General features: G+C 66.9%; 1 protein-coding gene and 1 long non-coding RNA gene across 3 annotated transcripts; one reads left to right on the top strand and one right to left on the bottom strand.

Annotated features, from left to right (window-relative positions):
• Window positions 1-829: 829 nt before the first annotated feature.
• Window positions 830-2537, bottom strand: LOC142818247 (uncharacterized). Its single transcript, XR_012895623.1, has 2 exons — window positions 2404-2537; window positions 830-1885 (listed from the first exon to the last, which is right to left on the bottom strand). It is a non-coding gene; the product is annotated as an uncharacterized LOC142818247 (long non-coding RNA).
• On the top strand, window positions 2399-26790 carry TSC22D3 (TSC22 domain family member 3). Of its 2 annotated transcripts, none has more exons than XM_075896583.1 (3): window positions 2399-3398; window positions 25114-25165; window positions 25672-26790. In XM_075896583.1, the coding sequence occupies exons 1-3, from the start codon at window positions 2422-2424 to the stop codon at window positions 25915-25917; spliced, it is 1275 nt and encodes a 424-aa protein (XP_075752698.1). In that variant the 5' UTR covers window positions 2399-2421; the 3' UTR covers window positions 25918-26790. The 2 variants fall into 2 exon arrangements, with proteins under 2 accessions (XP_075752698.1, XP_075752699.1); XM_075896584.1 differs by lacking the exon at window positions 2399-3398 and adding an exon at window positions 24393-24957.
• Window positions 26791-27270: the final 480 nt, after the last annotated feature.

Genomic DNA, 27270 nt, shown 5'->3' with positions numbered 1-27270 from the left:
TAACCTGACTCCTGCTCTGCCTTTCCCCCCTCGCTGAAAGGCCCTTTGCACCCAGCGCGCTGGCCCGCCTCCGCCGAGCGCTCGCCACCGTCTAGGGCACTGACCGATGGAGCCGCCAAGCCTCGCCCGCCCAGCCTCTTCCGCAAGCCTGGAATCGTGGCCGTGGCTCTTCTCTGCGGACCAGAGCTGGACTCCGCCTCCCGGGATCCGTCTCACAAGTGCCGCGCCCAGAGGTGCAATCCCCTCCCGCCCGTTCCCCCCTGCGTGCATCCCAAGAGCACTCTACACCTCTGCCACAGCATCGCGCAGGGAGCTCGGGCTCAGCTCTTCCCCCACGTCACCCCGACCCCCTGTGCAGAGTCCCCGCTCTGCAGCGCCCCGCCCTGTCGGGACGGTTCCCATGCTCTGGGCCGGGAGGTTTGGCCTTGCATCTAGCTGCATTGAGACATGGGGTTTGAATAGGCCCTGCCACGTGCCCACGGCTGCCCATGGCTCCGCCAATCCCGATCAGCCACAAACATTCTTGGCCACGATTTTACACGCCCGGCTGCCCTGGACTTTACGAGGCTCCAGTTCTGACGAATGGCCCGTGCGGCGTTTAGAAATGGACCGCTCAGCTCCCAAAGCCGGCTTCCACTTCTCAGTTCACGGGGGCTGAGTTAGGACGTTTCAACTTAAGAGGCGATTTTCAGGACCCAATTGTGCATGAGCTGGAGGACTGCCTGTGCGCCCAGACTGGCCTGGCCCGATACCTACCTGCAAGCCCCCTCCAAGCACCCCCATCCCTCCTCCTGGGTAACCGCTTTGAGATCTGTTCACTGGCCAGCGCTTAATGAACCTGCCGTGGGTTTTATTGCAAACGTTTCAATCCAAACGTCAGGCAGCTCGATCAAATGCCGTTTGGAAGGCACTGGACTTAGCTGGGTACCCTACGGAGTTCCCTCTAGCGCCCAGACTCGTCATCCCATCAGAGAGAAACCCGGTTTGTCTGACATGGAACCACGCCGAGTGACAGTCTAGTCCTGGCCTGGAATTCTTTACTGTTTGGATCCCAGATTCGCTCGCCCATTGTTTTGCCTGGGGCTGGCTGTCCTGGAGGCACCTGGGTTCTCCTGCCTGCTCCTCTGAGTACTGACAGGACGTAAGCACTTTCCCAGTCGTCCGGAATTTCCCCTGGATTCCAAGTTTTATTAAAAATTAACATTAGGGAGCCGGAGGTCTCAGACAACCCCGTGCGCAGGCTGCTCCGTAGCAGAGATTAACACCCTGGAAAGTGCATCACCACCCTCGTGTCACACGAGTACCTCGTCCTCCTTGCCAAATGCAGAGCAGAACTGTGTACTGGGCCCTGCTGCCTTTTCCGCATCATTCGTACAGGGCCTAGCACCACGGCATCCTCACCCACAGGCACGGAGCCTCGGCACGCTGGACATACACATAAATAATCATCATAGAATCATAGAACACTAGGACTGGAAGGGACCTCGCGAGGCCATCGAGTCCAGTCCCCTGCCCCCATGGCAGGACCCAGCACCAGTGAGACCATCCCCAATAGACATTTATCTGACCTGCTCTTAACTATCTCCAGTGACAGAGATCCCACAACCCCCCTGGGCAATTGATTCCAGTGTTTAACCCCCCTGACAGGCAGGAAGTTTTTCCTCATGTCCAACCCAAACCTCCCTGGCTGCAGTTGAAGCCCATTGCTTCTTGTCCTGTCCTCAGAGGCTCTTCTCTGGACCCTCTCCAGTTTCTCTGCATCTTTCTTGAAATGCGGTGCCCAGAACTGGACCCAAGACTCCGACTGAGGCCTGACCAGCGCGGAGCGGAGCGGAGCGGAGCGGAGCGGAGCAGAATGACTTCGTGCATCTTGCTCACAACACACCTGTGAATGCAGCGGAATCACGTTTCCTTTTTTTGCAACAGCATCACACTGTTGACTCATGTTTAGCGTGTGGTCCACTCTGACCCCTCGATCCCTTTCTGCAGGACTCCTAGGCAGTCGCTTCCCATTGTGTGTGTGACACGGATTGTTCCTTCCTAAGGGGAGCACTTTGCATGTGTCCTTATTCAACCTCAGACCATTCTCCAGTTTGGCCAGATCAGTTTGACTCATTGTCTTACTATTACCCATTTCCCCAGAGCAGTCTGGTAACTACCAGTTCGGGGGTTTCCTTTGCTCCTCGGGGGGGGGGGCTGGCTGAGCTCGGCTTTCCACCAGTGCCAGTTTTAGCCATTTCGCCCTGGCATGGCCACGGCTCGGGACTCGAGCGGGTGTCTAGACCCCAGCACTAAGCCAGCGCCTCATCTCTGCTCCCGCAGTTCGGGGAGCTCCCAGTCCCCTTCCCGCCCCACTTGCTCACATTTGCCCCCACCCAAGTTGAACGCCCCCCGCGGACTCACCCAGGTCGCTCTGTGCCGATGCCCCGTTGCTGGTTCCCGGGGCATCTCCCGCTTGCAGGCCCCCTTGCTCCAACCTGCTCCCTTGTGCCTCTCGCTGGCGTCTCTCTCCGTCCGCCCCCGCGCGCTGTGGCCACGGGGGCCGGGACCTGCGGGCGCTCCCCGCCGCGCTGTGGCTCTCCTCCCCGGCCGCGGCCGGCTCTGCCTGTGTGCGAGCCCCCAACTGCGCCCCTGGGAGGCGGCTCCCTTCCCCGCTGCGCGCCGCCTGGCGCCGTCACTTCCCTGCACCGGGGCAGGGCGGCGGCCGCTAGCCCAGGAGCCTGCTGGTGCCGGGCGGGCGGGGGTCCCAGAGTCCCCCCCTCCCGCCCCCGGGCCCGCCCCCCGCAGCAGCAGGAATGTCCAGCCCGGCCGTGCGCGGGGAAGCCCGGACCCGCTCCGGCGGCGGGGCCGGGCTCGCCCTGTGCCCCGCCCGCAGCGCCCGGGCGCGGGGCCAGCGGGGCTCCCGGCTGGGTGCGGGGGGAGGGCTCTCGGGCTCCAGGCGCCTTCGCCAATCAGCGGCCCGGGCGGAGGAGCCGCTCCCGCGGCGGGGCTGGGCGTGGGCACGGGGCTGAGCCGGAGCCGGGGCCGGGCGGCAGCCGCTGCTATTCCCCTGCACTCCGCGGCGCTCGGGGCAGGAGCGGAGCCATGGCCGCGGAGGAGTGCCGCTCGCCCGTGGGGCTGGACTGCTGCAGCTGCTGCCTGGACCTGGCCAACCGCAGCGGCCTGGAGGAGGGGGCCGGGGGCCCGAACAACAACCCGGGCAGCCCCCCCGGGACCCACTTCCGGCAGCTCCGGGCGCAGCTGGCCTGCGGGAACCTGAACCAGGACAAGCTGAGCCGCATCATGCGGCAGGACTCGCTGGAGCCGGTGGTGCGGGACCCCTGCTACCTGCTCAACCAGGGCATCTGCAACCGCAACATCGACCAGACCCTGCTGGCCATCCTGCTGCTCTTCCACAGGTAGGCGCGGGGGCTGCCGCCCAAGGGAGCCCCGGCCCGCGGAGATGGGGGTGCCCTGCCCGGCACCTGCCGGGGCTGTGTCCGCTGGGCCGGCCGGGAGCGGGGCCGGTGCCCCCCAGGCTGGTCGCTGATCCGGCCCGGGCCCGGGACTAGCGCCGAGGAAATCCCCTCTGGCGGCGAGCCGGGAGGGCGGATCGGGGCCGGATCGGGGCCGGGGAAGCCCTGGGGCGGCGCCGTGTCCTGCGCCCTCCCACGCACTGGCCACCTGTGTGATTCCCGGCCGGCAGCGAGCGCCGCCTCCAGCCCCCGCCGCGCGGGGCTCGGTTCTCGGGTCCCGGGGGCAGGCGAGAGGCGCGCGGGGTGCTGCGGGGTTCGTGGTGGGGGGCCCGGAGCGAGCCCCGCCTGCCGCCTCCCAGCGTTGCTGCTTGGCCCCTGAGCAAAGCGCCCCCGGGCTCCGAAAGGCCGGTTCCCAGGCGGGCGTGGGCCCGGGCTTACAGCGCTCGCCCCCTGCGCCGCTGCCCCGGGGCTCGGAACCCGGCGCTTTCTCTGCTCCCGGACACGGGCTGGGGGTGCGATCCAGGGAGAGCCCCAGCGCTGCGCCTGGAGCCCAGGGAGGGTGATGGGGGCGGGGGTTCCGCCCCGCTATCTGCCTCTGCCGGGGCGGGGGAGCTGCCCACCCAGCCCTGGGCCTGACTCAGCGCGTCCTGGCAGCGCCCTAGCGCGGGGGCCCCGGAGGGAGGCAGGTCCCTTTGCCGGCGGCGCCGAGCACAGGTAGGGCAGGTGCCAGCTGGAGCCAGAGCTGGGCTGGCTCCATTAGCCAGGCTGCTGCAGCGGTCCTGGGCTGGTCTGTATGGCCAGGGCGCCTGCGGCCCCGGGGGCTCCCGGAGGGCATGGTGGGCGCTAGACGGCCCACAGCGGGTGACCTAGAATCCCAGAGCTGGAGGGGACCTCGGGAGGTCATCGGGTCCGGTCCCGGCAGGACCCAGGACCAGTGAGCCCATCCCCGGCAGGTGCGCGTCCAACCTGCTCTTCAGTGTCTCCAGGGATGGGGATTCCACAGCGCCCTGGGCAACTCATTCCGGCACTTGACCACCCTGCCGGCCAGGAAGCGTTTCCTAGTGTCCGACCTCAACCTCCCTGGCTGCAGTTTAAGCCCCTCGCTGCTTGTCCGGTGCTCAGAGGCCAAGGGAACGTCCCCCCCCCCCCTTCCGTGTAAAGTCCTTTCAGGTACTTGAAAGCTGTTGTGGGGGGGGGGGGACATTACAGCCCTCCCTCCCGACCTACAGGAAAGCTGTTGTGGGGGGGGGGGAGCATTACAGCCCTCCCTCCCGACCTACAGGAAAGCTGTTGTGGGGGGGGGGGACATTACAGCCCTCCCTCCCGACCTACAGGAAAGCTGTTGTGGGGGGGGGGGGGACATTACAGCCCTCCCTCCCGACCTACAGGAAAGCTGTTGTGGGGGGGGGAGCATTACAGCCCTCCCTCCCGACCTACAGGAAAGCTGTTGTGGGGGGGGGGGACATTACAGCCCTCCCTCCCGACCTACAGGAAAGCTGTTGTGGGGGGGGGAGCATTACAGCCCTCCCTCCCGACCTACAGGAAAGCTGTTGTGGGGGGGGGACATTACAGCCCTCCCTCCCGACCTACAGGAAAGCTGTTGTGGGGGGGGGGGGACATTACAGCCCTCCCTCCCGACCTACAGGAAAGGTGTTGTGGGGGGGGAGCATTACAGCCCTCCCTCCCGACCTACAGGAAAGGTGTTGTGGGGGGGGGACATTACAGCCCTCCCTCCCGACCTACAGGAAAGCTGTTGTGGGGGGGGGAGCATTACAGCCCTCCCTCCCGACCTACAGGAAAGCTGTTGTGGGGGGGGAGCATTACAGCCCTCCCTCCCGACCTACAGGAAAGCTGTTGTGGGGGGGGGGGAGCATTACAGCCCTCCCTCCCGACCTACAGGAAAGGTGTTGTGGGGGGGGGAGCATTACAGCCCTCCCTCCCGACCTACAGGAAAGCTGTTGTGGGGGGGAGGGAGCATTACAGCCCTCCCTCCCGACCTACAGGAAAGGTGTTGTGGGGGGGGGGAGCATTACAGCCCTCCCTCCCGACCTACAGGAAAGCTGTTGTGGGGGGGGGACATTACAGCCCTCCCTCCCGACCTACAGGAAAGCTGTTGTGGGGGGGGAGCATTACAGCCCTCCCTCCCGACCTACAGGCCTGCTTTGTGTCCACTCTGGGGTTGGGGGGGGGCTGCTCCCACAGCGACCTGGTGTGGGTAAGTCAGTGCAGGCTGAATGCACAGGGGTGCTCCTGCACGCTGGCATGTGGGTACCACTTCTCCCTGCGCTGCGGCAACCTCTCCCCCACACGCCTGCTTACGTCTGTCTGCACATGCATTCCCACATGCACACTTACAGCACACACACGTGTGTAATCGCGGAACCCTGCGTGCACAAACCTGTGTGCAAAGGTGTCCTTCAGGTGATGCGGGTGCACATGTCAATGCACACCTGAGCGCACTGAGGCGCACACCTGCCCGACGCGTGCAAGCAGCCGTGTGCACATTTGCATGAACAGCCCCCTGCCTCCGCCCCAAGCCCAGCACGCACGTGGCTCTCCATGAGTGTGCCGGTGCAGGCCCAGCGCCTCGCTGCCGCCGGGCGGGTTGGCAGGCAGGCTGCTTGTTCAGAGCGGTGGAGTCCCTCCTCCTGGGGCTGGCTCAGGTGGCAAAGGCTGGCGCTGGGCTGGGAGCCAAGCCAAGGCATTCCTGCCCGCGCCCCCCTGCCTGCGGGAGGGAGAAGCTGCCTCAAAGCCAGTCCAGGGGAAAGCAGAAGTGAAAGTGAGTTCCCTCTCCTAGGGACGCTGCCACCCGTCAATCTGCGGCACATCCAGCAAGCGCTGCCAGGGCCCCGATGCTGGCAGGGCTGAGGATAGCTCCCCTCGTGGTCTGGGCAGTGCCAGCAGCTCCTGGCTCCAGCAGCACCCCCCTCGCCCTGAATATTGCTTCTGCTCACTGCCGTGCACTGGGCGGGACGGTGTCTGGCTGGCGGCTGCAGGACACGCCCGGGAGCAGGTCTCCTGGGTCCCATTCCCGCTCGCTTCCTGGGCAGCCTTGGCCCCATCTCTCCCCCTTCCTGGTCTCTAGCAGGGGACAGTGATCTGGACTCCTCGGGGGGCTGTGAGGCTCAGCTGGTTCCTGTGTGTAGCAAGCGGGTGGCAGGAGAAAGCGAGGCCACGCAGACCGGTCCCCCCCCCCCCCCCCGAGCCCAGAGGGCTCCCTGCTGCATGCCGGCCCGTGGTTCCGCCGGCGCCTGCCTGCGCTTGCCCGGGAGACGTGCCCACGTGGAGCTGAGGCGCCGTGCCCGGTGCTTCGCCCTGGGGCGTCTGGCCCTGCGCTGGGGCCAGCGCCTGTTTGCGGCTGTTCAGCCAGAACTTTCTCCTCCGGCGAATGGGCACAGGGCGGCTGAGAAACCGCCCAGCTGAGGGCCAGCCTCCCTGGGCCCTTTGGCTGCCATCCCCAGGCCCTGGACGGGTTCCCATCCCAGCAGAGCACGGGAAGGCCTGTCGGCAGCAGAGGATCGTCAGTACGGGGCTATGGACACACGAGGCCCTTGGGCAGGGGAGCAGGGGTGCGGGCGGCGCGCCGCAGGCTCGGGAGTCAGATGAGGAGTGGAGGGGCCCCGCAGCAGAGTGGGGGGGCAGCCTGGGGTGGGGAGAGCCCCTGCCACATGCCTGGAGTGGGGCAGTCCCCTGCTAATGTGTGTCCCACCCATGCTTGGCAGAGCCCCTGGTCCAGGATGGCTCCGGGCAGGGCCCTTGGCCCGGATCCCCCAAGGCAGCGTGGCTTTGCGTGGGAGTTAGGGCCCCAGAGGGCAAGCTCCCTGGAGGCCCCAGCCTGGCAGGTGCCGGCTCGTGGCTCTGCGCTGCTGTTGCCCGTGTAGTGACAGGGCTAGCAGAGTCAGATGTGCGGGTGGGAGATGCATTCTGCCTCCCCAGGCCACGCACGTAGCCTGGCGCCCCGGGACGTGACGTGGGGCAGCAGGGTCCGGCATGGGGTGGCTGGGAGCTGACCATTGGCCATTGGCAGCAGCGTGGCCTGGACGGGGCTCTCGGCACGTGGGGCGCCTGGCGCAGGACCACGCATTCAACAGGGCGGAGCTGGGCGCTGATTGGCGGGCGGGGCTGCCAGCCGGCACGTGTGTGGCCCGCGGGCTGGGGAGATGGGGCCGGGCCGGGGTGCTGTGGTGCTGGGCATGACGGGATTCGCCCCCGCTGTGCTACTGGGGCAAATGCAGCCCCTTGCCCCCGCCCCTGGGGTCCCTGAGGCCTCCTGGGCGCTGAGCTCATTGTGCCGCGAGTGGCTCCCCGGAATAACCTGACTTCACCCCCGCAGGAGGGGAGCAGCGTGGGGGCCCTACAAAGGCCATTGGTCGCCAGGCCTCCTCTGCCAGGCCTCAGCTGGCTGGAGCCGCCCTCCCCCCCGCGCACCCCACCCACCGGCCAGCAGCTCCCCCAGGGAACCCCCCGACACCTGCGGGGCCTTCGGGCTGTATCCCCAGAGCGGGGCACAGCCGCCTGCGGGGCGGGGTACCACCGTGCCCCTTTGCACCTGAGCCAATAAATGACCTTTGTACCCCATGGGAGGGGGGGTGCTATCAGGCTTTTCTGGGCCCTGTTCACCTGGGGGAGCTGTGAGCAAGCCCTGCTGGAAAAGCCCCCCAGCTTGTACCCCCCGTGGAGACTGAGGACACGTAGCAGCTAGGAATGGCCCCCTCCCGCCTGTGCCGGCACCTCGCCCCGGGGCAGCCTTGCTCTGGGGTGGCCACCTGCGATGGGTTCCTTGCGTGCCGTTTCCTGGGTCTGGGAGGGGCGGCGCGGCGGGGTGTGGGTGCTGCACCTGGAGGAAATACAATGGACTACATGAATTACCCCTCCCTCGGCCACAGTGGCACCCAACTCCGCCTGGCAGCTCAGCTGGGCCCTGCTGTGCCCAGGCCCTGCAGCTGGAAGGCTGGCTATGGGTTGCAATTCCTGGCTCTGCCACGGACTTCCCTAGTGACCTTGGGCAAGTCACTTTCCCGCTCTGTGCTGAGCTCCCCCTATGTCAGCCATGACAAGGAGCTGCTCCCCTGCTGTGGGGATCTGGGGCAGGCTGTGACGTCTGCAGAGAGCCTGGGGCTGCTCCGGGCGAGGCGCTAGTTACCGGGAACTGAGGCGTGGGCGGGGGATGGGCGTGCTGTCGATTCTGGGCGCCTCGTCTCTGGGTACTTTGCCCGCACTAATGAGCCTGTCTCGCCAGGGTGGCGACCGTGGCAGAGCTCAAGGTCCAGAGGCCCCGGGCTGTCGCTGTCGCTGTCGCTGTCGCTCACTTCCTCGCTGGGCGGCTTGGGACAGCCCCTGCGCGGAGGGCACCCAGGCTGGAAGTGCTGGGCGGGGCCCTGGGTGCGTGTGCAGGGACAGGGCCTCCATGCAGATGGCAGAGGAGGGGATGGAGGCTTGGACTGCAGAGCGGGGGCCGGACACTCGGGTTTTGTTGGCAGCAGCAGCAGAAATCCCCTGGCCAAGCCACGCCGCTGTCCAGCTGGGTGTCTGTGAGCGTCCCCCACGGCCGCAAGGGCTCCTGGGACGAGGGGACCAGGGCTTGAGCCCAAGACAGCAGCATGCTGGGGAGCTGGAGAGAGCGTGTGTCCCCCCGGGCAGAGAGCGGTCCCCTTCTCTCCTGCCCCACACCCAGCGCAGGCCTGGGGGAAGAGCCCATGTGCTGCTGCATTTGCTGATCCTGCCGTGCCAGTGGGGCCCGGTGCGCCGCAGGGCTTCAGGGCCGCCGTACGACGGTGCCGGGCGCCGCCGAGCCTGCCCCGCACCGAGGCCCCAGTGCCCCCCCTCGGGAGCTAGGGTTTCACTTTGCCGGGGCCGTAGGGTCCTGCCACGGCCCCTCTCGGGGGTGCAAAGGCCCAGGCAGCGCTGGCCCAGACGTGGGCGTGGGCCCCCGGAAAGCAGCGCAGAGGAATTTCCACCCTGGCCCTGGGTCCCTTGGCCTGTCTGGCTCCCAGGGCTGGAAGGAAACGGCTCTGGGATGCCTGCTCCAGCTGCGCTTTGCCCCTCCCCCAGCCTTGCATGGGTGGGGCAGCCCTAGGACAAGCCAAGTGACCAGGGGTGGGACATTTGTATCAGTCAAGTGCGACCCGCGTGCCCGCTGGGGGCGTTGTGCTGTCCCACCCACCAGAGCGCGGGATGAGCCTGCTCGCCAGCCTTGGCTGCCAGCTCCTGCGCTAAGCTCCACGGGTCCCAGGTTCGGTGCTGCCGGCCTGGTGGGTGTCACCAAGCCCGGACCAGCTCGCTTTAGCGCCAGGGATAGTTTCCTGGAGGAAGCGGAGCTGCCCAGCCCTCCCGGCAGCAGCCAGCAGGGACCAGGCGTTTGGACCCCCTAGCTCTGAACTCTCCTTGGCCAGTCGTGGGGGGGGGAGGGGGCTAGAGCGGCACCCACAGCATCCTTGCTACCCTGCAGAGCGGGGGCCGGACACTTCAGTACTGGGCAAATTAGTCAAAGCAATAGTAAAGAATAAAATTGTGAGGCATGTAGAAGAAGATAATTTGTTGGACAAAAGTCAACATGGTTTCTGTAAAGGGAAATCCTGTCTTACTAATCTAGTAGAGTTCTTTGAAGGGGTTAACAAGCATGCGGACAAGGGGGATCCAGTAGATATAGTATACTTGGATTTTCAGAAAGCCTTTGACAAGGTCCCTCACCAAAGGCTCTTGTGTAAAGTAAGTTGCCATGGGATAAGAGGGAAGGTCCTTTCTTGGACTGAGAACTGGTTAAAAGACAGGAAACAAAGGGTAGGAATAAATGGTAAATTTTCACAATGGAGAGGGGTAACTAGTGGTGTCCCCCAAGGGTCAGTCCTGGGACCAATCCTGTTCAACTTATTCATAAATGATCTGGAGAAAGGGGTAAGCAGTGAGGTAGTAAAGTTTGCAGATGATACCAAACTGTTTAGGATAGTCAAGACAGAAGCAGACTGTGAGGGACTCCAAGAAGATCTCACCAAACTGAGTGACTGGGCAACAAAATGGCAAATGAAATGTAATGTGGATAAGTGTAAAGTAATGCACATCGGGAAAAATAACCCAACTATACGTACAGTATGATGGGGGCTTATTTGGCTACGACAAACCAGGAAAGAGATCTTGGAGTTATCGTGGACAGTTCTCTGAAAACTTCCACACAGTGTGCAGCAGCGGTCAAAAAGGCAAATAGGATGCTGGGAATTATTAAGAAAGGGATAGAAAATAAGACCCAGAATATCTTACTGCCCCTGTATAAAACTATAGTACACCCACATCTTGAATACTGTGTACAGATGTGGTCTCCTCACCTCAAAAAACATATTTTGGCCTTGGAAAGGGTCCAGAAAAGGGCAACTAAAATGATTAGGGGTTTGGAACAGGTCCCATATGAGGAGAGGTTAAAGCGACTGGGACTTTTCAGTTTAGAAAAGAGGAGACTGAGGGGGGATATGATAGAGGTCTATAAAATCATGAGTGGTGTGGGGAGGGCTGATAAAGAAAAGTTATTTATTAGTTCCCATAATAGAAGAACTAGAGGTCACCAAATGAAATTAACGGGTAACAGGTTTAAAACTAATAAAAGAAAGTTCTTCTTCACACAGCGTGTAGTCAACCTGTGGAACTCCTTGCCAGAGGAGGCTGTGAAGGCTAGGACTATAACAGAGTTTAAAGAGAAGCTAGATAATTTCATGGAGGTTAGGTCCATAAAAGGCTATTAGCCAGGGGATAAAATGGTGTCCCTGGCCTCTGTTTGTCAGAGGCTGGAGAGGGATGGCAGGAGACAAATCGCTTGATCATTGTCTTCAGTCCACCCCCTCTGGGGCACCTGGTGCTGGCCACTGTCGGCAGACAGGCTACTGGGCTAGATGGACCTTTGGTCTGACCCAGTACGGCTGTTCTTATGTTCTTCTGTTCTGCCCCAGCCTGCTCCCAGAGCTCTGCTGATGCCCCTAAATCCTGCCCCGCAGCCCCCGCAGTTCCAGCCCTGACGCCCCCCCAGCCAGCTTGGCTGGCCACCCCCAGTCCCGGCCTGCTGCTGCTCATGCTGGGCCCCCTGCAGACTCCTGCTGCCCTTGGTCCCAGCCCCCCGGCTCACACTGGCCCTCAGCAGAGGATGCAGGCCCTGCCCCGGCCTGTGCACAGGCAGGTGTAACTGGGACGAAGGGGAGGCTCTTTGCAGAGGCTGTTAGCCCCCGGGTGCAGGGTGAAGGCCCTTTTGGGGAGGTGAGGCCACCAGCCCCGCTCCTTCCACCCGCGGCCCCAGCCCCTTAGCCGGAGGAGCCCCAGCCGGTGTCACCTGCCCATCCCAGATACACCTGGCTGAGCCGCTGGCCTGGCCGCAGCACTGGGCAGAGTCCCCCCTCACTCCCGCCAAGCGCAGGCCGAGCCACTGGCCCCCCTACCCCTGATCCCTCCCAGCTAAGCTGCCGGCCCCCCGAGTGCCAGGTCGCTGCTCCAGGCTAGGCTCAACTCCCCGCCCCCCGCCCCACACACACCTGTCAGAGGTGCGAGCGACTGGCCCCCTGAGCTCCAGGCAGGCTGAGGCGCCTCCCTCCCCCGCCAGAGGCCCCCCTGCCTTGCTTCGTCCCCGGGGAAACTGAGGCGGGTGGGCGAAGGGACGTGTGCAAGGTTGCACTGCAGCTCAGTGGCGGGGCCAGAGCGGAGCTTGGGAGTGCCGACGGCCAGCCCTGTGTGCTACGGCCACACTCTGCCTGGGGAGCTTTTCTTGAGATGCTGCAAGAGCCCCCCTCCTGCTCCTACGGTGCCGCTTGGAAACCGCAGCCAGTCCCCCCGCGCAGCTGGGCCGTCAGCAGCAGCCCCCAGGGCAGGCCAGGGTGAGGAGTTGCCCTGAATGGAGGCTGGTGCCAGCAGCCGGCGGGTGGGGCGGTGGCTGCTCCTGGATCCCGTTGGGCTGGGGGGCTGAGGGTGCCCCACCCCGCCTGGGCTGGAAGCATGACTGGCGGAGAGCCTTGGCCGTGTGTCCCGCCGCTCGGCACCGCTGGCAGCCGCGGCCCCAGTCCCGCACGTGCCCCCCGGGTGCCCTGGAGGAGAGCGGGCGCGCTCCCTGCTGAGCGCCAGAGGGCCGATGGAGCAGGGCAGGCCGGAGAGCGGTGCGGGAGGGAGACCGAAGCCGAGACAGGCTGGTAAACGTCAGGGCCTGGCCAGGCGGCGGGGTGGGCGCACGAACCCTGCCAGGCTCGGGGAGACCTCGGCCAGGGGTGCGGGGGCTGATTCCTGGCTGCGCCCCAGACTCCCTGTGGGATCCGGAGCCCGTTACCAGGCCCCGGGGACCATCTCGAGAACCTCGTGTCCTCCCCCAGCTTGAGCCCTGGCCCTGCTTGGCCCGTCTGGGGGGCGCAGGACTCGCTCTCCCCGGGCGTCCGGCTGGGAGCGGCGCTCCCGTCCCCATTCCCAAGGATCATGGGGGCAGGGCGTGTGCAGACGTGTTCTCCCCGGGCACTGTCGCACGTGCACGCCCGGGGGCTGGGGGCCTGCTCCCAGGACAGGGCCGGCACAGCGGGTCATGGGGGGCTGCTCTGGCAGGACTCCCCAGAGAGCTGAACGCTGCGGCAAAGCTGGGGCCCTAAGAAGCCCCTCCATGTTTGCTGGGGCCCCCGACTAGCGGGCAGCGCGGCCGCTAGTCACTGCGGTGCCACCTCTGAGCGGCTCACGCCCAGGCACTCGGGTCAAAGTGCCGGCCCCTGCTGTGACCGTGACAGTATTTGGGAGCCAGCGTCCCTGCTCAGGCTCTGTGTGCAGCCGTGCGAGCCCTTCAGGGGCTGCCTCACTGGTGCATGCACACCCGTCAGTGCTCGCACGGGGGTCTGCGGAGGGCAGAGCTGGGGGCCAGGGCCCCTCACCCTGCAGCTGGGCTGTTCTGTGCTGCCTGCTCGGCCCCTCTCGTGTGGCGATCCCCGTGCGGCGGGTGCCTGGGCGTGCGTGGCAGTTGCTGCGGGTGCTGATGTGCGTGCCGTGGAAATGGTGCGGTGTGCACACGGGGGGGGGGTGCGCAGGGCGCGTGTGTGGGGCCCTGCAGCGGTGTTCTCCCTCGGGGCGCAGCAGGCAGTAGAGGGCCCAGGGGAACAGGCCTTGTCCTGGAGCCCCCCCGACGTTTGCTCCGTGTTGGAGCAGGCGCCCGGCAAACTGCAAAGCTGGCAACTTCCCTGCTTCCCACGCCCGGCGCCGAGGGGCCGCCCGGCTAGAAGAGAAGCCGTGTCCTGGGCGCCTCCAGCTTACGCTGCTGCGGGCCCTCTGAGCGCCTCTCCGGGGAGCAGCGGGGCCCGGCTGCCCGTCCTCTTGCCGTGGGATCACCCGTTAATCCGGGCTGGGTCCAGCCTGTGCTCTGTCTCGGTCAGCACCCGGCCCGGGGCCCCGGGGTGGCCCAGCAAGGCGCATCCCTGGGCCGGCGCTGGCGGGACCCGGCGGGGCGAGAGCGCACACCCGGGAGAGGCTGGGCACAGGGCGTCCCCGCGGTCGGTCCGTGTGGGGGCGGGGGGGGGAGCCGGTTGTGCTGCTGGGGGTGGAGGACCCGGGGCGGGCAGACGAGGGGAAGGCCTCCCTGGCAGCTGGCAAAGGTCCGGGGCCGGGGCCAGACACTCAGCCCCTCAGGCAGGTGGATTGTCCCAGAGCCCAGGGAGCGCTGAACCTGAGCAAGGATCCAGCGTTTGCCTTGGTCGGGGGCTCCAGCCTTTCAGACTCCCTGCTGCGGCCACTTGTCTTGCCGAGGCCTTTCCAGAGGCCCAGCCCAGGTAGCAGGCCCAGGGTCTGTGCTGCCAGCCGGGGAGCCAGGGGGCCAGCTCCTCCTCCGCTGGCGCTGGCGGGAGAGGGCGTCAGCCGGCGTCGGTGCCCTGGGAGCGGAGGGGCGGCTGTGCCGTGGGGACACCCGGGGCTCACTTGGCAGGAGGCTTCGCCGGGTCCCTGGGGTCAGAACCCAGCCGCCCTCCAGCCCTGCCCGGAGCTGTGCAGGACCGTGCCCGGGTCAGAGCTCTCCAGGAGCTGGAGCCAAGCCCCCTGACTGGTGTGCCTAGCGTGCCGCCCCGGGGGCCCTTCCCAGGCTCCCTTGTGCGAGGCGGTTGACCGTTTATGGGCACAGATGGCCGGGCTGGCCACGGTGGCCCTCCCAGGGCGCTGGTGGGGGTGGCCCGTGGCTCTCTGCCCAGCCCAGGGCTTTCCGGCGACGCTGCGCGGCTGGGGGTGCAGGCGCAGCCGGCGGCCCCGTGTCGCGGTGGTGCTGCTGTTGTGAAATGTCAGCGAGGGAAGGGCTTTAGCACCACGTCCCGGCTCCAGCATCCCCAGGATTCCTTGCAAAGGCCGGCTGGGTATTAATAACCCGCTCCGCTGTGGTGCACGCAAAGGGGAAGTGGGTGCGTGTCCTTGGCTGACCTCATGCAGCAGACTCAGCCGAGCGGCCTGGGCAGCGGCCGGGGCCCTGCTGACTGACCGTAGAGCTGCCTCCATTTCTGGCCTGAAGGCTCGGCCGGTGGAGCCCGCGGGCGCTAGGAGCGTGTGAGCCTGGCCCAGCCTGCGCAGGGCAGCTGCCGGGACAGGCTGCCGTCGGCGACCAGCGAGGCTGCAACGCTCAATATGGCAGCCGCCAGCCTCTGGCCAGTGGGGGCTGCCTGGGCCAGGCCTCTTGCCTGCCTCTGTCCTGATCTGCCCCTCTCCTCGGCTCTCCCTGCACAGAGGGGATTGCGGGCCCTGCCGGGTGACTCAGCCAGGGCTGGCAGCGGCCCAGGGAGCCGCCAGCCAGACGTTATGCAACCGGCGCCCTCGCTAACACCCCCCTGGACATACACCCCGGGGAGGCGGCACGCTCTGCCTCGCACCTGCCCTCGTCCCTTCCCGACCACTGGCGCCTCCGGGCTGGGTGTGCCCTGCCGCCCGGAAAGGGGCTCTTCTTGCAGGCTGTGCCAGCGATCGCGAGGGCATTCCCGGGTGCCCGACCCGCGCTTGCTGCGTGGAGGGAAGTGAAACGCGCCTGGGGAGCCTGCTCCTGGTGCCGGGGGGGCTGCCAAACCGGAGGCCCGGGCTGGGATGCAGGGTGTGGGGAGAAGGGGGGGCTGTGGGTGGGGTAAGGAGCAGGGACAGATCTGTGTGTGGGGGGGGCACTGAGCAGTACGGGAGGGGGCGGCGAGGTGTCAGCAGAGCAGGGGGACCCCAGGGCTGCCGCACGGAGGGGGGCAGGGAGCTGTTGCTTTCCCCGCACAGCCTGGCACTGCTCCCCGTCCCCCAGGCACCGAGCTGCTGCTGGGGCTCGGCGCTTGGCCACAGGCTTTGCGGAAAGGAAAGCGCCGGGATGCAGGGCTGGCGACGCAGCCACCTGGGCCTGCGGGCGGATTTCACTTCCTTGTTCTCTCCCTGCGCTGGCAGCTTCCTGGCCCCGCTCCCCTGGTTAGATAACAGGCCGCCCGTCGCTTAGCGGCGCCGCTCCCCACGCTCAGAGCGCTGAGCCCGGCTCCTGGGGCCTGTCGCCCGCTCCTGCCTGGCCCGGCTTCCTCCGCGGCAAACCAGGCGGCCCAGGGCCGTGGGCTGCGACCCCGTCACTGGCGGGGCAGGGGCCTGCCTGCGAATCCCTGGGTCTGAGCAGCACAGCCGGGCGCTGGAACTTGGGCACCATCCAGCCCCCTGCTAACCTGCCGCTGCCCCCCGCCCGCCGGGAACGCCACCCTGGCCACGCGGGCGAGTCGCTCGCTAGCATCGGCCTCGGTCTGTGCCCAGCCCCCAGTGACCCCTCGGAAAGCGGCTTCCCGTGGGCTGCAGCGGGCTCCGGCCTGAGGCCTCTTTGGGGCGAAGCGCCCCCCACGTTAACCCACTCGGAGCTTGATGTGACCCCCCCACTCCCGTTGCTGCCCAGCTGTTAGGGGCAGAGCACCCTGCCCCGGTAGGCAGGGGCTGGTGCCACTCCTGGGGCTGCCGGCCGGAGGCAGAGGGGCAGGGCTGGGGCGAGGCCCCATCTCAGGGCCTGACCCACTTGTGTGGTGGAGCCGGCACCTTCCCTGGTCTCGTTACTCGTCCCCGATGGCCCGGGGCCTGTTCGCCGGGACGGTGCCTCGGGAGCAGGGCTGGGGGCAGGGCCGTGCTCGGACGGGCAGCTGGGCAGTGCAGCGGGCAGCGAGGGGCCAGGGTAGGCGGGACTTGACTCGTCCTGGCCCTGGGAGCCCCTGGGAGCTGGGGGTTCGCCGCCTCCTGGCCTGGCCCACGGCAGAGACTCTGGTACTTAGTTGTGGTTTGCATCTGGGGGCTGGGCCGGGGTCCAGCGTCCTGGTGCAGGGGCCTCCCCAGGGGTCTGCAGGAATCTAGATATGGAAGGGCCGAGAGACCAGACCCTGCGCCATGGGGCCCGGCAGCCTCTCCCCATGTGGGGCCCGGCTCTGGCGTGGCAGGTCAGGGCCTGCTGCCGTGAGAGCCCAGCAGATGCGGGCAGCGTGAAAGGGCTGTGTGCTAGCAGGGCCATTGCCATGCCAGGCAGTGCAGGGTGGCGGAGGGAGGACGTGGGGCGCAGCCCCAAACACGGGGAAAGGGGCTGGGGGGAGGAGCGCTGCAGGGCTCGGCTGGCACGGCCCCCCCGCCCCATGGGCAGCAGGGCCCCCGGCGGCGCGTGCACGGGCAGGGGCCGCTGGGAAAGTGGCGAGAGCAAAGGCGCAGCTCTGTGCAGGGCTGTTCTGTGCGCACATGCCAGAAAACACAGAACTGGGAGTTCTGCCAAGGGCTTTATCAAAGGAAGCAGCCTGCCCAGCAGCTGGAGGGGGGAGCCTGCCAGCTGTCCCGCTCCCCCCCCCCCCCCCGCAGCCTTGCAAGCGCAGCAGGTTGGAGAAGCCCCTGGCCGACCCGCACCCACCCGAGACAGAGCTGCCTCTGTGTGCTGGGCGGGCAGCCCCCGAGGCACCGGCGCCTCTCCCAGGAGACCCCGGCCTGCACGGTGCCTGTTGCGTCAGCCAGCGCGGGGGGGGGGGGGGCTGCTCCTCCCGTAGGCCCCTGCTAGGAGCTCCTGAGCCCCTTTGCTGGGCCGCAGCTGTAGGAGGCGGCGGGTAATTAGTGAATGAATTTCAGTTTGTTGGGGAATGTCTGGCGGACAGGAGCATCGGAGCCCGGATTTGGGGTGCTCTGGGTTGCAGGGTCTCCTGGCCCCACTGCAGGTCTCGCCAGGAGTGCTGGGGGCTCAGAGCCCCCCCGCCCTGCCCCTTGGCCTCTATTCACACTGAGCCCCCGCTATGGGGCTGGGATCTGCAGGGGCCAGGAGCAGAGTTGCCAGGACTGGCGAGCGGTTGATTTGGACACAGCTGGCCCGTGGCCCAGCCCGCAGCGTCCCAGTCACCGGGGCCAATGCAAAGCGCCCCCGCGCGGCTCACCCCAGCGCCACGGACCCCGGGCTCGCCGCCAGGGGCTGCTGGACACCTGTCGCTGGAGGCGGGTTTGCAGATCCCCGTCGGCCTGGAGCCCTGACCAGCGTGGCCCCACGGGGACACCCCTCCCCCATCCGGGCCCGGCTCGTGCTCACGTCGGACATTGGCCCAGAGCCTCGGGGCGGCTGGCGGAGCCGGGGGCTGGAATCCCCTGGGGCGGGGGCTGGGGGTGGCTCTGGAATTCAGCTCGGGGGGGGGGGGGATCGGGCTCCAGTTTACAGTAGGAATTTACATCAGTGAGGCCAGGGCTGTGGGAGGCAAGAATCCAGGCGCTGAGCAACGGGCTGTCCCCCCCCCCCCCGTGCGTAGCCCTGGGCAACGGAGCACTCCCTCCGGGTACCGCCGCTGGGGGGCCGTCTGCCGTCGGGGGGGCTGCAGCCGCTGTCCCGTCTGGAGGGAGACGAGCTCCCGCGCGCCCGTCTCCCACTGGACGGAGGAAGGCGCCTGATGCCCGGCACCGGGCTGTCGCGGGAGCTGCCCCGGGTGGGGTCCCCGCCGGCGGGGTCAGGGCCCGGCAGCTGGCTCGCAGCGGCCTCGGGGTGCTCTCCCGGCATGCCCGGCCCAGGCACTGAGCACACAGCCCACGCTGTGCCGCAGGCTGCTGTGCCACTGGCGGGGGCTTGGCACCTGGCTGCCCTTCACGCTGGCCCCGCACCGGGCCGGTCTTGCTGGCTGCCTGGCTGGGCACAAGGTGCAGCAGGGCTGGGACGGCCCCGGGCACCCCGTGCGGTCTGGCCCATGACGGTCGGGGGTCTGGGAGCTCTGGGACAGGGGCTTGGATCTGGGGGGAGCCCCGGAGCAGTGAGCAGGTCCAGCACTGGGAATCGCTGCCCTCCTGGTCATGCGCCCTGGGGCAGCTCTGCCCAGCCTGCGGCTTGGCCCTGCTCAGCCCACGCCCTGGGCAGCTCGCTCGGAGGGGGGAGGTGGGAAGAGGGGGCCTGGGGGGCAGGACTCCTGGGTTCCGTTTGGGGCCCTGCAGCGGCTCAGCGCTGCCGGGACAAGCCACGGATTCAGCCCGGCCCAGCAGTGCCATCCTGGGACGCCACGGGGGGCACAAAGCAGCGGGCAGAAGGGGTGAGCTGCTTTCTGCAGCCTCCTGTACTTCACTGCTCCCTCCTGCCTGCCCCTTGGCAGTATCCTCCCCCGGGGGCCCAGGCAGTCCCGCCCAGCCCGACTCCTGTGAGGGTCCCCAGGGGGGCACTGATGGCAGGCTGAAATCCCCCCCCCCCCCCGTGCTGGTCTGCACAGAGCAGGGAGGTGCACCCGCACAGGCCTAGAGACGTGTCGCATGGGGACCCGTCCCTGCGGTGCATCCCCGGGGCCCTGCCCCACAAGGGCCGAGTTCCCCTAGCTGCCTGGGGGCTAGTACCAAGGCCTGGCCAGGCAGGTGTTTCAGGGCCACTGTGGGGCGTGGGCTGCCCACGGCTGGGTAAGATTCCACGTGCATTTGTGGTGATTCTCACCTGCTCCAGCAGCCAGGAAAGCCCGTGCCAGGGCCAGAGATGCCAGGCCACAGGCTCAGCCACGCCAGCCACTCCCACACGCTCTCTAGGGTTCCACAGCCACGCCCCTTGGCTCCGGCTCCACCCACGGCTCCCACCCCGGCAGAGCGGCCCTGTCCCATGAATTCCATCCCCCGCTGGCTTGCTGCTTGCCTGCGGCGCTGCCCTCCGGCACGTGGGGCTGTGGCCGCCTCGGCCTGGCACGTGGCCGGCGCGTTCTGGCTGCTGCTGCGATGCTCAGCCAGTGCTCGCGCTAACACCGCCTTGTGCCTCTGGGACCCCCGGGGATTCGCAGCTGGCTCCGCAGGCCCACTTGGGGGGTGTTAGGGTGGCCCAGAGCCCCCAGCATCGTGCTGGGCGCTGCCCAGAGAGCACCCAGTGTAAGCACCAGGCCAGGGCCACAAAGGAAACCTGCGCCAGGGCCCTGGCGGAACCCAGCTCTCGTGGGCTCCACCCCAGCGCCCAGCTCCACCAGCTTCCCTGGCACCTGCCCTTTCCAGCTCTCTGCCTGCCCTGGGCGCTCGCCAGCCGGGCTCCAGGCCCTTAAAGGGGAATTTTTCTTTGGTGGCTTCTCCACTCCCCTCCTCCATGACCCTCTCAAGCTGGAGACTGGCTCGTGGAGCTGCCAGCATTTGCTTGGCTTCAATTCTTTCCTTTATTGCTCTCCAGCGGCTCGGAGGAAATGCAATAACCATTTCCCACGCCTTGGGCCCTCCGGAGACTTTCCTGCCATTGAATCGGGCCCTCGGAGGGGAACAAGCCAGAGCTGCTGCCATGAAGCGCTTGGAAAGGAGGGAGCCTCTGCCGGGTGGAAAGTTACCCTGTCCCAAGGATCCCCTGAGAGATCCAGCACTCCCTGTAAGCTGAGCACTTGGGCAGCCACCCAGGAACGAATCAGGTGCCACCCTGCTGATGGACAGAGTGCTCCCAGCTGCCCGCAGCTGGCAGCATGTGTTTCTATAGGTGGTGCACACTGCACATGCCTCGGTGCATGTAACACAATTTATTCCACACAAGCATTGAAAATATTCGAGGGAACATTGGTGTGCGTGTGTGTGCGTTAGGTAGCGCGCTCCGGCCCGAGGTTTGGGCTTTCTCGGTCGTATGTGCTCTCCCGAGCGAAGCGTGCGGTCTCTGCAGCCGCCTCTCAGATCTGGCTCCTTAGGGAGGCCTTTTCTTTCTGGCGAGATCGACAACCCGCGTCAGGCTTGCGTTCCTTTCCATCTCAGCTGGCGCGCTTGTTCCCAGAATAACAGCAGAGCGCCCCGACTGAGCACAAAGCCGCCTTGGCTGACAAATCCAGGCAGGTTTGACACTGCAGCCGTGGGCGTGAATTTATGTGAGCTTCACGAAGCGATGGCAAAGTGACTCCCAAGCACGTCTGCCTGTCCTGCCGCCTCTAGCCTGTCGCCACAGCACCTTGCTTGGGGAGATGCACCGGCCGGGTTGTCTGTGGCAAGAAGGAGACTTCTGTGCCTCAAGGCAGGGGCTTTGCACAGGGTGTTTTTCACGGAGCCACCGGCACGGCACATCACTCGCCGTACGCCGGAGCGTGTGCACCTACAGGTCCCTGGGACTTGTCCTAACAAAGCAGGGACTGAGTAGGAATGGCATGGCTCCCCGCCCAAAGCGTCGCAGCTGCAGCCTGCGCACAACTCAGGGGCTGCTGCTCCCACAGCCTGGCCTGCTTGCTCTGGAGCTTAAAGAAAATCGCCATTAGCAGTGGGCAATATAGATGCTATGACACACACTCAAACCATCCCTCTGACTGAGATCAGTGGCACATCCCAGCGCTGTCTCTGTCTCAGGTGTTTGCCTCTGGGGGAATTTTTGGCATCTGGGCACCCTAACCTGAGCCAGCCATGCAGGGAGATGGGACTTTTCTCAGGAGGGTCGGTACATCTGGGACATCCGTGGGTGAGTCCTGGAGCCGGCAGTAGTAGCTCTGACTGCTCGGCTGGCCCCAAGCAGAGAGACGGCAGCCAGGGGCCAGGCAGCGTGTGGAGTTAGCCAAGGACCCGGCAGTTGGAAAGAGGAGAGAGGCCTAGGAGAGGGAGTCTTTCTGGGAGCAGCGAAGGATGGGCCGAACCCAGGGGAGGAGGGGTGTCCGTTAGAGCACCACACTGCTGTGTGCGCAGGAGCCTGGCAGGCTGGGGGGCAGGGCAGGCGTGGGCTAGAGCACCCGGGGGTGATGGCGCAGGCCCTGTATGCCCGCTGGGGAGAGCCACAGCTGGATTGGAGTTGAGCGGAGGATCACGCCACTAGCCTGCCCCAGCCAGAGGCCCAAGACAGCTTGTTTTAAATGAAAACGGGCGCTAGTGACATTTGCAAACAGGCCACCAGCCCTGCGGCGTGGCCCGAATCTCACAGCGGGGGCTAGCTCCCTTCTGCAGCTCCCCAAGTCCCGCCTGCTTCGGAAGGCAGCTCGGGGGCGCTGCCCCGTGTCTCAGGTGGGGCTGGAGAGGCCCGGAGGGAGGACTTGGCTCAGGTTGGTGTGGGAGGTGGGAACAGAACCCGGGTGTCTGAGTGCCCAGAGGCCCCTGGTGCACCATCAGGCAGCAGAGGTTCGGTCCGTTCTCGCTGTGGCCAAACGGTGCCGTCCGTGCGTCCGTCTCGCTGTGCGTCTTGCTTGTTACTGTGTTTGGGCCTGTTGCGGCCACGTCGCTCGTGAGCCCAGCAGGTGTCTCCGCGTGGGCAGAGCACCGTGCCCAGCAGTGCCCAGCAGGACGGGGCGCTCAGGGCAGAGCTAACACTCGTGGCCTGTCTCGGGCCCCAGCTGCTGTGCTCTCTGGGGTCCCGTGGAGTTTGCCGGAAACAAGTCAAACTGCACAGCAAAGCAGGAAACCCCGCAGCAGAGGGGGGTGTCAGACCCCCCCCGGCTCAGAACCCGTCGCTTTGGGCAGTAGCCCTGCCCCTGCCCATGTCCCCACCCTGGCCTCCGTCCCCGGGGCCTGCTGGGGCTGGTGGAGTTTAGTGATCAGGATCCCGGTTTTCCTTGTCGTGGTTGGACAAAGGGGCTTAGAAAGGGAGCGACGCCCTCGACGCAGGTCCGAGCGCTCAACAGAGGCAGCTCTCATTGCCCCCGGGTATTGGTGGGGAAACCGAGGCACAGAGTCCGGGTTGGGAACAAAGCCCAGGTTTGCAAGCCTGTGGAGCTGGCAGTGCCGAGTCCGGCTGGTCGCTGCATTTCCTTGAGGGTGTGTCCGAGGGATGCACAGCGAACTGCCTCGGGGGGCCCGGCACCCACAGGCACCTGGGCAAACTGCAGGGTTGGGCCCAAAGAAACCTGACGAGTGCAGAGCGCTGCCCTGGGGCCGGAGGATCCCAAGCCCTGTGACAGGCCGGGGACCCACTGGCTAGGCAGCAGTCCTGGGGATTGCAGTGGGTGAGTGCCCAGCTCCTCAGAGCCCGGCCCGGGAATCCGGTCAGCAGGGCTGCTCTGAGGGGATTAGGCTGGGGCAAAGCAGCCAGCTGCCTGCCAGAGCCTTACCCCTGCCCACGGCAGAGCCCTGTGCCGGGCCTGGGCTCCCTCCCACAGCCCCAGCCTGGGCTCAGCCGGCCGTGGGCGTCTCCCCGGCTTACACAGGCCCTGCGCTGGGGGCTGGCTGCAGAAAGCAGAGTCAAGGGCCCTGGGAGGACCCCAACGGCTGCTGCTGCGGCTGTGCGTCCGCGGGGGGCGGTGCTGGGGTGGCTCTCTGGGCTGCGGGGGGGGGGGGTCGAGTGCGCCGAGGGGCATCCTGGAGCCTGCTCTCTGGTGTATGGGGGAGCAGGGAGGGCAGCAGAGGAGGGCTCTGGGCTTCGCTGGAGCCGGCAGGTTTTGCCCCAGCTCCGAAGAGGGCGGCTGCCCAGCCACACCCAGTGCTGAGCGCGCTGGGCCCCCAATCACAACCCGGTCTCCCTGGCCCACTCCAAGCAGGGCCTGAGATCAGCGCCCCGCTGCCTGTCCCCGATAACGCCCCAGGCGCTGGAATCCAGCCCCCGGGCCCCACAGGCTGTGCGCCAGCTGAGCCAGCCAGATAAGGCGTCCTGTGTCCCGGAGGTGCAAGGCTGCCCCTCCATTCGAGGGAGATAGTGCCCGGGGTCCCCGTGCACAGCCCACGGGGACGCTTATCTCCCAGGGAGCCAGCAGCAGCCCCCAGCTGGGCTGGGGAGCTGGGCTGCGGGTGGGTGCCGCGCTTGCTGAGCCCAGTGTGATGGGCCCAGGCCCTGCTGCCTTTCCCCTCCAAGTGACCTGCCAGGGCGGCTGTGGGGCAGGACCCTAAGCAATGAGGGCTCAGTTTATGAGGAGAGGGCCGGCCCTGACTCCCGGGCTGGCCGGGCAGCACCTGGCTGGGAGTAGCCGACAGCCGTCCCGGATCCTGCCCCATGCCCAGCACCGGGCGCACGAGGAACTGTGACCCCACCGCAGACACCCCCTGCAGCTGGCTGCCCTGTGGGCCACCCCAGCAGAGCACCCTGGCCTGGCCTGAGCCTGAGCGTGGGCCACCCCAGGCCTGAGCACCCTGCTGAGCCCCAGGGGGTCCCCCTAGGGCAGGAGGAGGCCCAGGGGCTGCAGGCAGTGAAAGGGAGGCTTCTGCTGCTGCTCTCTGTACCGGTGGGGACACGAGGCCTGCAGCCCCAGGGATGCAAAACAGCCCAGGGGAACACCAGTCCCACTGTCACAGGGAAGTGCAGGGGTGTGATATGTGCGTGCACATGTGTGCACACGCCTGTGATAGGTGTGCATGCGCGTGATAGGGGTGTGTGCAGTGGGCATGTGCCTGTCTGCCTGCACAGCTCTGCCTGTGTGATGCCGAAGGGGGCTGCTACTGGCCGCAGGACCACTTGGTGCAGCCTTAGGGGAGCAGCCTCCCCCCAAGGCGCCTCCTCCTGACCCGTGCCGCGGTCAGCCGCCGGGGGGCGCCCTGTGCCCGCGCTGGAGCCGCTGGGCCGCGACGCGCACATTCACGGGGGGGGGGGGGGTTGTTATGTAAGGCCCAGGGGCGGGTGCCTGCTGCCGGCTGGGGCGCTGCGGGACCGGGGTCCGCGCCGGCCTCCAAGCTGCTTCCGTGCGGGCCGGGGCCGGTTGCTCTGCGCGCTGCAGGGACCCCGGGGGCCGCGTCTCGGGGCGCAGGGCGGTGGCACGGGCCGGGCCGCGCTGCCGAGCCGGGCACGGGGGCCGGGGCGGTGTAGCACGGCCCCGCTGCAGCGGCGGGTGAGCAGCGCGGGGCTCCGGGCAGCGCCTCTCCCCGCGCGCACCGCGCTCCAGCCCTGCGCTGCCCGGGTGCGGGGCGGGCCCCGGCGGGAGGCGAGCCCGGCCCCGCCCCGCCGCAGCCTGACACCATGTGACGCCAGCCGGAGCCTCCTACATAAGGCGGCGGCGCCTGGAAATAGCCCCAGTGCGGCTACAGCCCTGCCCCAGCCCTGCGCCGTGCGCCCGCCTGACCGCGCCCTGCGCCCCGAGCCCTGCGCCCCCGGCCCCGCCATGAGCACCGGGCTCTACCAGTCCGCCATGGAGGTGGCCGTGTACCAGCTGCACAACTTCTCCATCTCCTTCTTCTCCTCGCTGCTGGGCGGGGACGTGGTGTCCGTCAAGCTAGACAACAGGTAGCGAGGGGGCCGCGCGGGGGGGCGCCGGGCAGGGGGTTCCGGGGGGGGGCCGGGCAGGGGGCGCCGGGGGGGGGCCGGGCAGGGGGCGCCGGGGGGGCGCGCTGCGGAGCGGGGCTCGCTGCTAACCGGCCGCCGCCTGCTTGTGTCTTCCAGCGCCTCCGGAGCCAGCGTGGTGGCGATCGACAACAAGATCGAGCAGGCGATGGTGAGCGCGGGGCGGGGCCGGGGACCCCAAAGCGCAGGCGGGGCCTGGCGCCCTGCAGCCAGAGAGGCAGCGCAGGGCCCCCCTGACCCCGGGGCGCCCGCTGGCATCGCTCCAGCCAGCCTAGGGCCCGGCCCTTCTAACTGCACAATGGCTTTAAGCAGAGTGGGCCCCGGGGTCCCCCTCGCCGTGAGCTGGGGGGCGGCTGAGCGTGCACGGCCACGGAGCACTGCTGGGCGGGGCAGAGCCGCACCAGCAAGCGCCAACAGTCCAGATCTGCTGCGTGGTGGGGGCTCTGCATGGCGCCAGGCGGGCAGTGCCCCATCTAAACCCATCATAGCACCCTGCTTCCAGCTGGGGAGCCCCGTGCCCACTGCCCCTGCTCCGGTCAGGCAGCTGGGCTCAGCTGGCTTGCAGGGGGAAGTCAGGCTAGCCCAGCCCGGAGCGCAGGTGGTCCTGGCCGGCAGCCCGAGTGGTTTGGTAACAGCCTGTCTCTGGTTCCTCTCCAGGACCTGGTGAAGAACCACCTGATGTACGCCGTGCGGGAGGAGGTGGAGGTCCTCAAAGAGCAGATCAAAGACCTGGTGGAGAAGAACTCCCAGCTGGAGAGAGAGAACAGCCTCCTGAAAACCCTGGCCAGCCCCGAGCAGCTGCAGAAGTTCCAGTCCCGGCTGCCGGCAGAGGTGCTGTCGGCAGAGGAGCAGACGGGCGGGGCGGCTGCCCCGGCTCAGCTTGCCAGGGGCTCTGCGGTGTAAGGTGGCTCTGTCCTCGGAGTGGGCAGAGCCACTGAACTCTTTCTACTTAATCTCCTGCAAAGTTGTTTCCTCCCTTCTCTCGTGGAGACCTTTCCAAGCTAGCGTGAGCGCCGCGGCGCGCTGCCCGGACACTGGCTCTGAAGGAGCGAAGTGTCGTGGTGGGACACTGCACAGCCGGACAACCCGTCGGGGGCCTCCTCGCACCCCGGCCAGGGGACGAAAGCTGCACGGTCGGAGACGGGCCCTCGCTGCACGCTTCAGCAGGGCCCCTGCTCGCTTGACACAGCCTGAGCTTTGGAGGAAGCCGGTTGTTGCAGAGAAGAGACACGCCTGCCCCTGCTGCTGCCTGGAATGGGCCTGGGGCAGGAACCAGACACTGACCTAGCCGTGGCTGGGCACTACAAGGAAAGCTTTGGGTTGGTAGTGCAGGGATCTTTGCATCCTTAGCCCCCTGCAGGGCGCATGCAGCCCGCACCCAGGCTGGCTGCGGAAGCCAGGGGTGCATGGGGAGGCTCTGTGGATGCTGCTGCGCGGCCGGGACGCTTGGATGCTGTTTGAAAGGGGTGACTGGAGCTGCCTCGCTGTGGGATGGATTTTTATACGCAACTGTCTGTGCACAGACCCCCGCTCGGGGGGAGACTCTCCCCTCTGGCCTGCCCAGCGCAGGGCCGGGGGACTCCCCCCGCAGAGACTGGATCATGGACCGTGCCAAGGAGCCCCATTTGGCGGCCGCGCAGCAGGGCGAGAGCCGAGGTTATGTGCTCCGTGAGCGCCCCCACAGCTCTCGCCGAGGGCGGGGCCTCGTGCCGGGTCGGAGCATTGACGGGACTGTGACTCCAGCTACAAATGGCAATAAACTCTACTTTGGATATAGCCGCGGAGAGGCCTGGCTTTGTGGGGGGAGGGTGTGGCTGGGAGAGGAGCAGTGCCCCAGAGGGGCGGGGGTGGGGCAACTCCAAACGCTTTGGTGGGATGTGGCCTGAGAGTCAGGCTGTAGTGGGGCTCCCCAGCCCCTGTGTGCAGTGACTGCAGTGGGGGTCTGCCCGGGAGCTCACCCCTGCCCACACCCGCGCACTCCTGAGCTTCACTGCACAAGGACACAGCAGCCCATGCAGGGACATAGTGGGCAGGGACGCAGCAGGCAGTGCAGGGATGCATCCGGCCGCACAGACGTGCAGGGATGCTGTGTGCAGTGCAGGGATGCAGCAGGCCGTGCAGGGACAGAGCGTGCAGGGATGCAGCAGGCCGTGCAGGGACAGTGTGCAGGGATGCAGCAGGCCGTGCAGGGACAGAGCGTGCAGGGATGCAGCAGGCTGTGCAGGGACAGAGCGTGCAGGGATGCATCCGGCCGCA

The sequence above is a fragment of the Pelodiscus sinensis genome, chromosome 13 (assembly GCF_049634645.1).
Source record: "Pelodiscus sinensis isolate JC-2024 chromosome 13, ASM4963464v1, whole genome shotgun sequence".
NCBI lineage: Eukaryota > Metazoa > Chordata > Testudines > Trionychidae > Pelodiscus > Pelodiscus sinensis.
This window is presented reverse-complemented; position numbering and strand designations above follow the sequence as displayed.